The sequence below is a fragment of the Nerophis ophidion genome, unplaced genomic scaffold (assembly GCF_033978795.1).
Source record: "Nerophis ophidion isolate RoL-2023_Sa unplaced genomic scaffold, RoL_Noph_v1.0 HiC_scaffold_60, whole genome shotgun sequence".
Lineage (NCBI taxonomy): Eukaryota > Metazoa > Chordata > Actinopteri > Syngnathiformes > Syngnathidae > Nerophis > Nerophis ophidion.
Genome location: NW_026906982.1, coordinates 233091 through 249566, shown reverse-complemented (window position 1 = coordinate 249566; position 16476 = coordinate 233091). Strand labels below are relative to the sequence as shown.

Below are 16476 nucleotides of genomic sequence, written 5' to 3'. Positions count from 1 at the left end.
GGATGGGGCGAGGGTCAACAATTTGTAAGCAAATTGTCGAACAGTTTTAGAACAACATTTCTCAACGAGCTATTGCAAGGAATTTAGGGATTTTACCATCTACGGTGCGTAAAATCATCAAAAGGTTCAGAGAATCTGGAGAAATCACTGCACGTACGCGATGATTTAACGGACCTTCGATCCCTCAGGCGGTACTGCATCAAAAAGCGACATCAGTGCGTAAAGGATATCACCACATGGGCTCAGGAACACTTCAGAAAACCACTGTCAGTAACTAGTTTGTCGCTACATCTGTAAGTACAAGTTAAAATTCTACTATGCAAAGCCAAAGCCTTTTATCAACAACACCCAGAAACGCTGCTGGCTTTGCTGGGCCCGAGCTCATCCAAAATGGACTGATGCAAAGTGGAAAAGTGTTTTGTGGTCTGACGAGTCCACATTTGAAATAGTTTTTTGGAAATTGTGGGCGTTGTGTCCTCCGGGAAAAGAATCATCAGGACGGTTCCAGGCGCAAAGTTCAAAAGCTAACATCTGTGATGATATGGGTGTGTATTAGTTTTGGACTTAGATAGGTCACGTCTAGTCTTGGACTTGGACAGGTCACGTCTAGTCTTGGACTTGGACTGGTCACGTCCAGTCTTAGACTTTGACTGGTCACGTCCAGTCTTAGACTGGTCACGTCACGTCCAGTCTTGGACTTGGACTGGTCACGTCCAGTCTTGGACTTGGACTGGTCATGTCCAGTCTTGGACTTGGACTGGTCATGTCCAGTCTTGGACTTGGATTGGTCACATCCAGTCTTGGACTTGGACTGGTCACGTCTAGTCCTGGACTTAGGTTGGTCACGTCTAGTCTTGGACTTAAACTGGTCACGTCCAGTCTCGGACTTGGACTGGTCATGTCAAGTCTTGGAATTTTCATGTCACGTCCAGTCTTGGACTTGGACTGGTCACATCTAGTCTTGGACTCGGACTGGTCACGTCCAGTCTTGGACTCGGACTGGTCACGTCCAGTCTTGGACTCGGACTGGTCACGTCCAGTCTTGGACTCGGACTGGTCACGTCCAGTCTTGGACTCGGACTGGTCACGTCCAGTCTTGGACTCGGACTGGTCACGTCCAGTCTTGGACTTGGACTGGTCACCTCCAGTCTTGGACTCGGACTGGTCAAGTCAAGTCTTGGAATTTTCATGTCACGTCCAGTCTTGGACTCAGACTGGTCACGTGTAGTCTTGGACTCGGACTGGTCACGTCCAGTCTTGGACTCGGACTGGTCACGTGTAGTCTTGGACTCGGACTGGTCACGTCCAGTCTTGGACTTGGACTGGTCACCTCCAGTCTTGGACTTGGACTGGTCACATTTAGTCATGGACTTGGACTGGTCACGTCCAGTCTTTGACTTGTTTTGGTCACGTCCAGTCATTGACTTGTTTTGGTCACGTCCAGTCTTGGACCTGGATTGGTCACATCCAGTCTTGGACTTGGACTGGTCACGTCTAAGCTTGGACTGGTCATGTCCAGTCTTGGACTGGTCATGTCTAGTCTTGGACTTGGACTGGTCACGTCTAGTCTTGGACTTGACTGGTCACATCTAGTCTTGGACTTAGACCGGCTTAAATCTTGTCTTGGACTGAGACGGGTCAAATCTAGTCTCCGGTCTAGTTTTGGACTTAGATCTTTAGGGTCTAGTTTTGGACTTGGATCTCTCGGGTCCAGTTTTGGACTTGGATCTCTCGGGTCCAGTTTTGGACTTTGATATCTCAGGTCTAGTTTTGGACTTAGATTGGTCAGATCTATTTTAGCAGCTGGTGCCTACACCTCAAAAATTTATACTCAAAAAACCATGAGAGTTTGCCTGTGCAAGGAAGGTTCCGCACTATCGTGGTGACAAAAAAACTGTTGAGAAGCAAACAAACTATCCTAACTATCAAAAACAACGACAGTCGTAATGTAATTTCCCCTCGTTAGCAGTGGGGTAGGTGTGGCAGAAGGATGGCCGTGGATCGACTACTACCAATCCAAAACAGTCTAATTCGCCACGTTAGTACTCCACAGTAGGGGAGGCATTACAAACCAAAACAGGAAACAGATCTAAAATAAAAGCACATACTAGGAAATAATGTCAGAAATAGCAAATAAACCAACAATAAGTCCAAACTGTAATGGAGAACTTAAGGCAAATTATTTTATGTGGTTAATTCTTTTTAGTTTTGTTTAAGTTTTCAATTCTTTTGGAGCTGTTGATAACCATACATGATGTCCAATATACACAACTATATCCTGCATTGGCATCAATTAGACATAATTCCAAATGGTGATTGTGGAGGTTTCCCTCCTCGGGGGTCCTCGGACCACCAAACATCTCCACACGAGCCCGGATCAGGGTTGCGACACGGTTTTGTTTTGCAATAGGTCGGTTTCTGCTTTCCAGCAATTGTCTGTGTGTGTCTCTCTCTCTCTCTCTTGCTTGTGCTCTCGCTCTGGCTCCACTACTCTCCTCCCCGGCTGCTGCCTTTTAACAGAGCGATAGGTGATAAGATAACCAGGCCCAGCTGGGCCATCTACGCACCTGTCGCTGATCTTGAACCCTGGCATACTCCGCTTCACTGCAGGGTCCGCAGGCCACGCCCCCCTCCACAGGGATTAATCATGATTAATTGATTCGAAAACTAATTCATCCAATTAAAAATTAAAATTGTTTTATAGCCTTAGTAATACAAGATATATATTAGTACACATAACTTTGTTCTGCGCTCATGACTGTACTACTTGTTCAATTAAATATTTCAATGTACTTCTCCTAACTTTACCATTTTTATGGTGACAATAAAATCATTTTGATTTTGATTTTGAAGGAACTGATGAGACCAAATTTGGAAGCTTTTGAGGTGGAATTATTTCCCGTTCTTGCTTGATGCACAGCTTAAGTTGTTCAACAGTCCGGGGTCTCCGTTGTGGGAGACAGGTGAATTTACCCATGCCTTGGGCACTAATACACCCCCATACCATCACAGATGCTGGCTTTTCAACTTTGCACCTATTACAGTCCAGATGGTTCTTTTCCTCTTTGGTCCGGAGGACAAAACGTCCAGTTCCCAAAAACAAGTGGAAATGTGAACTCGTCAGACCACAGAACACTTGTCCAATTTTCATCAGTCCATCTTAGATTAACTCGGGCCCAGCGAAGCTGGCGGCCTTTCTGGGTGTTGTTGATAAATGGCTTTGGCTTTGCATAGTAGAGTTTTAACTTGCACTTACAGATGTAGCGACCAACTGTAGTTACTGACAGTGGTTTTCTGAAGTGTTCCTGAGCCCATGTGGTGATATCCTTTCCACACTGATGTCGCTTTTTGATCCAAGGTCACGGCTTTGCCGCTTACATGCAGTTATTTATCCAGATTCTCCAAACCTTTTGATATTACGGACCGTAGATGGTGAAATCCCTGAATTCCCTGCAATAGCTTGTTGAGAAATGTTGTTCTTAAACCGTTTAACAATTGACTCATGCATTTTTTCACAAAGTTATGACCCTCGCCCACTCCTTGGTTGTGAATGACTGAGCATTTCATGGAAGCTGCTTTTAAACCCAATCATGGCACCCACCTGTTCCCAATTAGCCTGTTCACCTGTGGGATGTTCCAAATAAGTGTTTGATGAGCATTCCTCAACTTTTCTCAGCCTTTGTTGCCGCTTGTGCCGGCTTTTTGGAAAAATGTTGCAGGCATCAAATTGCAAAAGAGCTAATATTTGCACAAAAAATAACAAAAATTACCAGTTCAAACATTAAATATCTTGTCTTTGCAGTCTATTAAAATGAATATAAGTTGAAAAAGATTTGCAAATCATTGTATTCTGTTTTTATTTACCAATTACACAACGTGCCAACTTTACTGATTTTGGGTTTCGTAGTAAAACAAATATCTGTAACTTTACGACTCATGTCAATTATCCATCATTTTAGCACCTCCGGTACCTTTTTTTTTTTTTTTACATACTGTATGCAGTGTTTGTTTTATTGAACAGTTTATTTTCAACATATAAATATACACGTATATGTTTGTTTCCAGAATGACCTGACGCCACTTCATGTTGCAGCGCATTACGATAACCAAAAAGTGGCGCTCCTGCTTCTGGAAAAAGGAGCGTCTCCCCACGCTGTTGCCAAGGTCAGTGATCATAGAAAAAGTGTTTAAACTTAAATCATGTGAATCAAAATGATAAGGCCAGCTTCGGCTAGTCTACTTTTTTTTCCAGTCTACCGTATTCTTCTATTAGTTTATACCAAGGAGAAAGTCGGATAATAATATTAGAAATATTACAATATAAACACTGTAAGTCGTACTGTAGAGGTCGCCCTGTAGTGGGTTCTTCGGACCACCACACACTGCCATGAAAGCCCGGATTTCAGGGTATAACGCTGCTTTTTTTTCATAAGAACGTGCAAGGCTTTTTCTTTCAAGCAAAATGTCTTAACAGCACTTGCAACTCCAACTGCGTGTCTCACACCGGCTGCTGCTAATAAAGGCGACAGGTGATTAGATAACAAGCCCACCTGGGCCATCTACTCCCCTGTTGCTGTCTTCGAGGCCGGTCCTGGCACACCCCGTTCCGCGGCAGGCCCGCAGGCCATGCCGCCCTCCTCACATACTTAAATTGCAAAATAATTGCCATTAGTTCATTTTGAACATGCATACAGTTGCAGTGTGTATATCACACACACACACACACACACACACACACACACACAAATATATATATGTATATATATATATATATATATATGTATATATATATATATATATATATATATATATATATATATATATATATATATATATGTATATATATATATATATATATATATATATTTACATTTCAATGTCCCAAATGGAATATGAAGAAGCAGTGCTTATTTAGTCGTACCCCTTTTCCCTTTCTAAGCTATTTCTAACACATTTGATCACTTTTTGTCTCAATCTCTAACGCAGGGGTCGGCAACCCAAAATGTTGAAAGAGCCGTATTGGACCAAAAATACAAAAAACAAATCTGAAAAAAATGAAAAGCCGTCTTTAAGTCTTATAATGAGAGCAACACATGACGTAAGTGTCTATATTAGCTATATTAGCCTACAATCAAAATGTGTCGCAGGCTGAAGCAAATCTTCGTTGACAGACATTTTTAAATTTAATATTTATTCTACAAATTTTTACAACATTACAAACCATTAGTAAATCCGAGGCTACCCAGAAGGTGAGATAACTGCAGGAAATTACTGACTTTTAATGACCAAAGGTATAGATGTGTGTGTCCAAGTTAAAGGAATCTTTGGCAAGCTAGGTAACGTTTGCTGTGGTCTGGAACAACAAGTCACACAAACAACCATCTGAAATGTAGCCGTAATTACATACAGAGACATGCAAAACTAGAGTATATACAAAGAGGATGAAAGTAAAGGATATCAAAATGAGCTCAAATATACCTACAAAATGAAGCATAATGATGCAATATGTACAAACAGCTAGCATAGCATGTTAGCATTGATTAGCTTGCAGTTATGCACTGACCAAATATGCCTGATTAGCACTCCAACAAGTCAATTACATCAACAAAACTCACCTTTGTGCATTTACGCACAGTATAAAATGTTTGGTGGACAAAATGGGACCAAAAAGGGGTGAAGATTTTACATGCAAACAAACTGTCGCATCACAGTCTACACTACGGTGGGTTCAAGAACCGCTGAAAATAGTAGGACAAAACGATGTTCACCAAATGCTTTCATCAGTGACGCATACACACAAACATTAAAACAGTGGGTTTCTAACAATCGGGAAGGTTTGTCTCGGGGACAAGCGGTATGAAAATGGATGGATGGATGAATGTCTCAAGTTTGTCCTCAAACAAAAAACATACGGAAACAAAAAAAAATATACCCTCCCCCATTTTTTCCATTTTCCATCCTTTTTTAAAAATGCTCCAGGGAGCCACTAGGGCGGCACTAGTAAAGCACCAGTTCCATTGGCAGCAAAACAGGCCTAGAGCATAATACTACCACCACCGTGCTTGACGGTAGGCCTGGTGTTCCTGGGATTATAGGCCTCACCTTTTCTCCTCCAAACGTATTGCTGGGTATCAAACAGCATGTCAATTATTACACCAGCCCTGTTGATAAGGTTTCGAAGTTGGGTTTTGAGTTTGACAGCAAATCAATCAATGTTTATTTATATAGCCCTAAATCACAAGTGTCTCAAAGGGCTGCACAAGCCACAGCGACATCCTCGGTTCAGATCCCACATAAGGGCAAGGAAAAACTATCATTTCAAAGAGAATGACTGCAAACCATGTGGAGATGCCATAACTGATGACAAATTCGATTTTTGCCTTATAAATATTGCTTGCACCATCCTGGACCCTAAGCCTCCGTAGAAAGTCCAGGCGCTGGTTAATACAAAAGCAAACAGAGTCAACTTTGCCCACGACTCAACCTCCGGCCTGAAGAATTTGGAGGTAATTCTCCTTTTTGTATTGTCCAAATTACTCTCTGTAAAGCACCAGTTCCATTGGCAGAAAAACAGGCCCAGAATATAATACTACCACCACCGTGCTTGACAGTAGGCCTGGTGATCCTGGGATTAAAGGCCTCACCTTTTCTCCAACATTTTGGCCCAAAACCTTAATTTTGGTTACCTCTGACGTCACATGGACAAAGATAAGACATTTTGGAGGAAAGTTCTGTGGTCACGGGTGATTTTAAGACCCTGCCTCCTGACAATATTGTCAAATATTTCTTGAAGGGAACCAGGGGCTGCATGCTAATTATTATTATATCAGCCCTCTTGATAAGGTTTTAAGTTTGACAGCAAATCAATCAATCAATGTTTATGTAAATAGCCCTAAATCACAAGTGTTTTAAAAGAGCTGCACAAGCCACAGCGACATCCACGGTTCAGATCCCACATAAGGGCAAGGAAAAACTCCCAACCCAGTGGGATGTCAATGAGAAATGACTCTGCAAACCATGTGGAGATGCCATGACGGATGACAAATTTGATGTCTGCCTTATAAAACCACATCATGATATTGCTTGCCACATCCTGGACGCTAAGCCTTCTTAGAAAATTGCAGAAGCTGGTTAATTGAAGAGCAAACAGAGTGAACTGCGCCCAAGACCCAACCACCGGCCTGAAAAATTTGGAGGTAATCCTCATTTTTTTAATGTCCCATTTACGCTCTGTAAAGCACCAGTTCCATTGGCAGCAAAACAGGCCCAGAACATAATACTACCACCACCATTCTTGACAGTAGGAATAGTGTTCATGGGATTAAAGGCCTCACCTTTTCACCTTCAAACATATTGGCCAAAAAGGTCAATTTTGGTTACATCTGACATCACATGGACAAAGATAAGACCTTCTGGAGGAAAGTTCTGTGGTCACGGGTGATTTTAAGCCCCTGCCTCCTCATGGTCTTGTTGAATATTTCTTGAAGGGAACCAGGGGGCTGCACGCCAATTATTATACCAGCCCTCTTGTTAAGGTTTTGAAGTTGGGTTTTGAGTTTGACGGCAAATCAATCGATGTTTATTTATATAGCCCTAAATCACAAGTGTCTCAAAGGGCTGCACAAGCCACAGTGACATCCTCGGTTCAGATCCCACATAAGGGCAAGGAAAAACTCTCATTTCAAAGAGAATGACTATGCAAACCATGTGGAGATGCCATAACTGATGACTAATTCGATGTTTGCCCTATAAAACCACATCATGATATTGCTTGCCACATCCTGGACCTCCTTAGAAAGTCCAGGCGCTGGTTAATACGAGAGCAAACAGAGTCAACTGTGCCCAAGACCCAACCTCCGGCCTGAAGAATTTGGAGGTAATCCTCCTTTTTTTAATGTCCCAGTGTACTCTCTGTAAAGCACCAGTTCCATTGGCAGCAAAACAGGCCCAGAACATAATACTACCACCACCATGCTTGACAGTAGGAATAGTGTTCATGGGATTAAAGGCCTCACCTTTTCTCCTTCAAACATATTGGCCAAAAAGCTCAATTTTGGGTACATCTGACATCACATGGACATAGATAAGACCTTCTGGAGGAAAGTTCTGTGGTCACGGGTGATTTTAAGACCCTGCCTCCTCATGGTCTTGTCAAATATTTCTTGAGGGGAACCAGGGGGCTGCACGCCAATTATTATATCAGCCCTCTTGATAAGGTTTTGATTTTGACAACAAATCAATCAATCAATCAATGTTTATTTATACAGTCCTAAAACACAAGTGTCTCAAAAGGGCTGCACAAGCCACAACGACATCCTCGGTTCAGATCCCACATAAGGGCAAAAACTCATAACCCAGTGGGATGTCAATGAGGAATGACTATGCAAACCATGTGGAGATGCCATAACTGATGAAAAATACGATGTTTGCCTAATAAAACCACATCATGATATTGCTTGCCACATCCTGGACCCTGGACCTCCCTAGAAAGTCCAGGCCCTGGTTAATACGAGAGCAAACAGAGTGAACTGTGCCCAAGACCCAACCTCCGGCCTGAAGAATTTGGAGGTAATCCTCATTTTTTTAATGTCCCATTTACTCTCTGTAAAGCACCAGTTCCATTGGCAGCAAAACAAGCCCAGAATATAATACTACCACCACCATGCTTGACAGTAGGCCTGGTGTTCATGGGATTAAAGGGCTCACCTTTTCTCCAACATTTTGGCCAAAAACCTCAATTTTGGTTACATCTGACGTCACACGGTCAAAGATAAGACCTTCTTGTGTGGTCACGGTATTTCTTGAAGGGTTTTTTGATTGATTGATTGATTGATTGATTGAAACTTTTATTAGTAGATTGCACAGTACAGTACATATTCCGTACAATTGACCACTAAATGGTAACACCAGAATAAGTTTTTCAACTTGTTTAAGTCGGGGTCCATGTTAATCAATTCATGGTAAAACAAGGTAATCAGAGGGCTGCACGCCAATATTACACCAGCCTTTTTGGTAAGGTTTTGAAGTTGGGTTTTGAGTTTTGACAGCAAACCATGTGGAGATGCCATAACTGATGACAAATTCGATGTTTGCCTTATAAAACCACATCATGATATTAGAAAGTGTGAGATCAAACAGAGTCAACTTGGTGGGCCCAAAGTCAACTGAGAATCAAAACAAATACCCGAGTACTTATAGGAGGACCCCTGCTCCACCCTCACCTGTGACTCGTTAGCAAACACAAAGATGTTTGCTAACGAGTCGCAGGTAAGCGTGGTAGGGCCGAGTCTGATTGGCTGTGAGGCGATGAGCAGATGAGAAGACAGCTGAGAGTCGTTGGTAAACTGGAGATGAGGATCTTTGGAGTGGGGGGGAGTGGGCGTGGTCCTGACAAAAACGGAGGGAATGACTATAGATGGTAAACAAGGGTGCAGGTGGAGGTAACATAAGCATTCGACACACTTAGTCTGAATATTTTCATTAAATTTGATGACTGTATTATGCTGATAGTATATATTTGTACCGCAAATTGATTAACGTGGACCCTGACTTAAACAAGTTAAAAAACGTATTCGGTGTCTCAATCAATCAATCACATGTTGTTCCAGACCACAGCAAACGTTACCCAGGTTGCAAAGATTTTAATAAATCCGTTAGAAGAAGACAGCCTGTTCTTTCCTTTAACTTGGGCACACACATCCATTCCTCTGGCAGTTTTAGGCCAGTAATTTCCAGGAGTTGTCTCACCCTTTGAGACACTTAATTATAACATTTATATAAGGCTTTTAACTTTTTGCGGCTCCAGACAGATTTTTTTATTTTTGCTCCTATAGGGCTCTTTCAAAATGTTGGGTTGCCTGCACCTGTCTAAAAAAAAAAATATTTCAAGTAACTTTGAAATTCTGAGGAAAAAATTTCTGCGGTTTAAAAAAAACACCATGAAAAACACAATGAACTCAGACTTTGTCTCAGTGTTTTTACAAAGCTATTTAACTTTAAGAACTTCCTGTTTAGGATTCTCGTGTTGGCAGTTCACTATTAAAAACATTTGGAAACTCAACTGAGTGATGCCGCAAACCGCCGCATTGTTGACACACGCAACTGCCACAACACATTCATTCATCATCTTTCAAATATTACAATTATGATATAAACAAAATAATCATCAAAATCACACCGTAGCCGAAAAAAGGTAACAGAACTAAAAACCTAACCAATGTGTACATGGTAGATTTAAGCATAAAATAAAATACAACAAACACAACAAATGTTGAAACACACTTTTTTACAATGGAGTTCAGGGTGTGCCAGTTGCAAGCGTTGCATGGAAATCTTATTAAGAAAATGATGGTCATGTTGACATGTTTTGGTTAAGAAGGAGCTGAGCCGGAAGGCAAAACTCTCAATTTACCGGTCGATCTACGTTCCCATCCTCACCTATGGACATAAGCTTTGGGTCATGACCGAAAGGATAAGATCACGGGTACAAGCGGCCGAGATGAGTTTCCTCTGCCGTGTGGCGGGGCTCTCCCATAGAGATAGGTTGAGAAGCTCTGCCATCTGGGAGGAACTCAAAGTAAAGCCGCTGCTCCTTCACATCGAGGGGAGCCAGATGAGGTGGTTTGGGCATCTGGTCAGGATGCCAACCGAACACCTCCCTAGGGAGGTGTTTTAGGGCACGTCCAACCGGTAGGAGGCCACGGGGAAGACCCAGGACACGTTGGGAAGACTATGTCTCCCGGCTGGCCTGGGAACGCCTCGGGATCCCCCGGGAAGAGCTAGACGAAGTGGCTGGGGAGAGTGAAGTCTGGGTTTCCCTGCTTAGGCTGTTGCCCCCACAACCTGACCTCGGATAAGATGGATGGATGGATGTTGACTTAGATCTTTGCATCTTTTCGTTTCGTTAATTTATCCATTGAGTGGATAATTTACAATGAAAGACAGTATCGTGCGTCGATACTGCCACCACCTGCTGCCGTTAATAGGAGTAGCGGCAGCCAATCCAGAGGGCTCTTAAGGCCAGTTGACACCTCATCTTTAAACAGTGTCATGTGTGACGTGGAATACACTAAAATATTTGTTGTGACATCCAGTGGACACATTTAGAGTAGCAGTTTCTTTCAATAAAAAAAATTCTAATTTATATATTTGGCAATATAATATTGCGGGCTGGACTAAACCTGTTCGTGGGGCCTGATACGCCCCACGGCTCGTACGTTTGACACCCCTGTTATTAGACGCTGTTTCAAAGAAATTCTTAAATATGTTGGATTTGATAGGTTTTACCCAACATGTCACACTCTGCCAGTCTGCTGGCTGGCATCTCCCTTAGAGATAGGGTGAGAAGTCCAGTCACCCGAGAGAGTAAAGCCCCTGCTCCTTCGTTCGGAAAGGAGCCAGCTTAGGTGGTTCGGGCATCTCGTGGGGATGCCTCACGAGCGTCTTCCTAGGGAGGTCCTCGTTGCACATCCCACTGGGAGGAGACCCTGCGGCAGGCCGAGGACCAGATGGGGGGATTACATCTCCTCTCTGGCCTGGGAACGCTTCGGGATCCCCAGGAGGAAGTTGCTAATGTTGCTCTGGAGAGGGAAGTCTGGGGGTCTCTGCTTGAGCTGTTGTCCCCGCGACCCGATTCCGGATAAGCAGCTGAAGATGGATGGATGTCACACTCTGGATTTGGTCATCAATCATGTTTGTCCACTTGCGTGTCCTCTGTTGTCTATTCAGTTAGAGACATCGGTGCGAACTGTAATGGAGGGCTATGTACATTCTGAAGTGGCTGCATTTTTTTTTAGAGTTTTAAATACATTTTCTCCAGTAGTTTTATCTGCACTCTGTGTTTTTGTTGTTGACAATTTGTATTGCAACTTCAACTTAATCAATCAATCAATCAATCAAATTATATTGATATAACCCTTGATCCCACATCCGGGCAAAAAAAAACTTAACCCAATGGGACAAGGAGAAACCTTGGGAAGGACCGCAGATTCCTGATGGGGTAGCTTGGTCCTCGGGGCATTGATTTTAATCAGAATATCTGTTGGTCTTTGATGTTTCAGAACGGCTACACTCCTCTCCACATTGCGTCCAAGAAGAACCAAATGGACGTGGTCTCCGCGCTGCTGAAGCGCGGCGCCGAGACCAACATGGTGACCAAACAGGACGTCACTCCGCTCCACTTGTCCTCGGAGGACGGCCACGCTGACATTACCACCTTGTTGCTGAGCAATGGAGCCCACGTCAACACCCCCACCAAGGTACCACCACAGCATTGAATAGTATCATTTGATATTTGTTTTTATTGTACGACAATAAATAAGTTTTACATCATAAAATTGTAAAAATGATGTTGCAAAAATAAAGTCAAAATATGAGATGTATAGCAACGGCAGAGTTAAGACAACGTCTGACAGCAGAAAAGTTGTAATATTAGAAGTATACTGTAGTTCCAAATTTATTGATAAAAAAGGTACAACAACGTTATGAAAAAAATATATTTTACAACACTAGTAGGAAGGAAATAGCACAATAAAAAATGATGGCAATCTTTTGAAACAATACAAAACTTAACTTATTTGAATCATTTGTGATCGGTGTCAAAGCTTGGTCCACATTGCTGGCAGTAAGTCCAGTGAGGGTTGGACTTCGACAGGGCAGCCCTTTGTGTTCATAACTTTTATGGACAGAATTTGTAGGCGCGGTCAGGGCATTGAGGGGATCCAGTTTGATGACTGCAGGTTTAGGTCTCTGTGGTTCTGATGGCTTCATCCGGCCAGGATCTTCAGCTCTCACTGGATCGGTTCGCAGCCGAGTGTGAAGCGTCTGGGTTGAGAATCAGGACCTCCAAGTCAGAGTCCATGGTTTTTCCCCTTAGAGGGTGGAATGCTATCTGCAGGTTGGGGAAGGGATCTTTCCCCAAGTGGGGGAGTTTAAGTACCTCAGAGTCTTGTTCACGAGTGAGGGAAGAGTGGATTGTGAGATCGACAGGCGGATCGGTGTGGTGTCTTCAGTATTGCAGACCTAGTATCGATCCGTTTTGGTAAAGAAGGAGCTGAGCCGGAAGCCAAAGCTCTCAATTTCCCTATCCTCACCTATGGTCATGAGCTTTGGGTTTTGACCAAATGACTAGATCAAGGGTACAAGCGGCCAAAATGAGGATGAGAAGATACACTATATTGCCAAAATTGTTTGGCCACCTGCTTTTACTCACATATGAACTTGAAGAATTTTGTAAAATGTTTTGGTATCCTGGAGCATTCAAAGTTCCTTTCACTGGAACTAAGGAGCCAAGCCCAACTCTTGAAAAACAACCCCACACCATAATTCCTCCTCTACTAAATTTCACACTCGGCACAATGCAGTCCGAAATGTAGCGTTCTCCTGCCAATCTCAAAACCCAGACGCGTCCTTTAGATTGCCAGATGGAAAAGCGTGATTCATCACTCCAGAGAAGGCGTCTCCACTGCTTTAGAGTCTAGTGGCGAAAGCTTTGCATTGAACTTGGTGATGCATGGCATAGATGCAGCTGATCTGCCATGGAAACCCATTCCATGAAGCTCTCTGCATACTGTACGTGGGCTAATGGCAAGGTCACATTAAGTTTGGAGGCCTGTAGCAAATGACTGTGCAGAAATATCGGCGGCCTCTTTGCACTATGGGCTTCAGAATCCGTTGACCCCTCTCTGTCAGTTTATGTGGCTTACCACTTGGTGGCTGAGTTGCTGTTGTTCCCAAACTTTTCCATTTCCTATAATAAACCCTACAGTTGGCTTTGGAATATTTAAGAGTGAGGATATTTCACGACTTGATTTGTTGCACAAGTGGCATCCTAAACAGTTCCACGCTGGAAATCACTGAGCTTCTGAGAGCGGCCCATTCTTTCACAATTTTTTATAGAAACAGTCTCCATGCCTAAGTACTTGGTTTAATACACCGGGCCAAGTGATTAGGACACCTGATTCCCATCATTTGGCTGGGTGGCCAAACACATATCCCACATTTCTCAACCGATTCCAACCATTCCACAGTCCACAATCAAACTACCATTTTTCCAATTTCAAGATAATTCCAGGAATTCCAGGAATTCCGGGAATTCCCGGTTTTCCAAAGCCCTATTTAAAGTAAAGTCGCTGCTCCTCCATATTGAGAGGAGCCATATGAGGTGGTTGGGGCATCTGGTCAGGATGCCACCAGAACACTTCCCTAGGGAGGTGTTTAGGGAACGTCCGACCGGTAGGAAGCCATGGGGAAGACCCAGGACGCATTGAAAAGACTATGTCTCGGGATCCCCCGGGAGGAGAGGGAAGTCTGGGCTTCTCTGCTTAGACTGCTGTCCCCGGAACCCGACCTCAAATAAGATAAAGGAAATAAATGGATAGATAGTTGGATAGATGGATGTTTTAACTCATTCAGGACCTGATGGCTATCCATATCCGTTTCCTAAAATTCCATTTTTTCCATGACATTGCCAAAAAAAAATACATTTTCTGCATTTCTCAACAGATTCCAACCATCCTAAAAACACAACATCCAGGCAATTTTTCCTGTAACTTGGAATTCAAATTCATCTCTTCACCGTTCACACAGATTCTACAGAAATGTCGTTCCATAGTTACATAAGAATGATAAAGATAGTTATGGTATTGTTATTATAATTATTATTAGTCCTACTATTGTTACTATTAGTACAATGTTGTGCTCCGTTTTCAGGGTGGCCTTACCGCCTTGCATTTGGCAGCACAAGACGACAAAGTAGCAGTGGCGGAGATTCTTGCCAGAAATGGAGCAAACCTCAACCAGCAGACCAAAGTAGGGGTGAAACAAATAGTTCACAGATGTGTTTTTTTTTTTTATTGTGTTTAATTTTCTGTCCTGTGTCCAGCTGGGCTACACACCGCTTATTGTTGCCTGCCATTATGGCAACACCAAAATGGTCAACTTCCTGCTTCAAAATGGTGCTAGTGTGACCGTAAAGACCAAGGTAAGAAATCTTGTTCTTCTACTTCTTTGCCATAACCAAATTATATATTTTTTCTGTATAACAACTTTATACTGGTGAAACGATTTTTGCTTTAATTTTACGACAAAGTATTTCAAAGTTTTCATCCGATCGGAATCATTCCAGTATCCAAATGTCCGGGCCCAACCGGGGAATCATGAGCTTCTCAAAAAAATATGTATGAATACACCCTGGGGGTACCCAGAATTCCCAGTTTTGCGGGTCATTTTTCGAACTTGCTCAATTTCGCCATTTTCCAACCGATTCGAATCGTTCCACCATCCACACACTCCACCCACCTTGGACAGTCATACTACCATTCTCATTTCAAGATAATTCCAGGAATTCTCAGAATTCCAGGTTTTCCAAAGCCCTATTAAACCTGTTCCTGGAAAGTTATTGGGCAATATTCAAACGTCTCCATACCCCACATTTCTCAACCGATTCCAACCATTCCACCATCCACACACTCCACCCACCTTGGACAATCAAACTACCATTTTTTTCCATTTCAAGATATCCATCCATCCATCCATCCATCATCTTCCGCTTATCCGAGGTCGGGTCGCGGGGGCAGCAGCCTAAGCAGGGAAGCCCAGACTTCCCTCTCTCCAGCCACTTCGTCTAGCTCTTCCCGGGGGATCCCGAGGCGTTCCCAGGCCAGCCGGGAGACATAGTCTTACCAACGTGTCCTGGGTCTTCCCCGTGGCCTCCTACCAGCTGGACGTGCCCTAAACACATCCCTAGGGAGGCGTTCGGGTGGCATCCTGACCAGATGCCCGAACCACTTCATCTGGCTCCTCTCGATGTGGAGGAGCAGCGGCTTTACGTTGAGCTCCTCCCGGATGGCAGAGCTTTTCACCCTATCTCTAAGGGAGAGCCCCGCCACCCGGCGGAGGAAACTCATTTCGGCCGCTTGTACCCGTGATCTTATCCTTTCGGTCATGACCCAAAGCTCATGACCATAGGTGAGGATGGGAACGTAGATCGACCGGTAAATTGAGAGCTTTGCCTTCCGGCTCAGCTCCTTCTTCACCACAACGGATCGATACAACGTCCGCATTACTGAAGACGCCGCACCGATCCGCCTGTCGATCTCACGATCCACTCTCCCCCCACTCGTGAACAAGACTCCTAGGTACTTTAACTCCTCCACTTGGGGCAGGGTCTCCTCCCCAACCCGGAGATGGCACTCCACCCTTTTCCGGGCGAGAACCATGGACTCGGACTTGGAGGTGCTGATTCTCATTCCGGTCGCTTCACACTCGGCTGCGAACCGATCCAGTGAGAGCTGAAGATCCCGGCCAGATGAAGCCATCAGGACTACATCATCTGCAAAAAGCAGAGACCTAATCCCGTGGCCACCAAACCGGAACCCCTCAACGCCTTGGCTGCGCCTAGAAATTCTGTCCATAAAAGTTATGAACAGAATCGGTGACAAAGGACAGCCTTGGCGGAGTCCAACCCTCACTGGAAAC

The 16476-nt window shown here is 43.7% G+C and overlaps 1 protein-coding gene across 9 annotated transcripts in view; it reads left to right on the top strand.

The window, feature by feature from the left end:
- LOC133547081 (ankyrin-2-like) overlaps positions 1–16476 on the top strand; it is a 150679-nt gene that overhangs the window by 81433 nt on the left and 52770 nt on the right. For all 9 annotated transcript variants that reach the window (XM_061892879.1, XM_061892880.1, XM_061892877.1 and 6 more), the window contains 4 exons: positions 4066–4164; positions 12060–12257; positions 14710–14808; positions 14882–14980. In XM_061892879.1, the coding sequence (XP_061748863.1) occupies positions 4066–4164; positions 12060–12257; positions 14710–14808; positions 14882–14980 (495 nt within the window). The remainder of the gene's footprint in view (positions 1–4065; positions 4165–12059; positions 12258–14709; positions 14809–14881; positions 14981–16476) is intronic.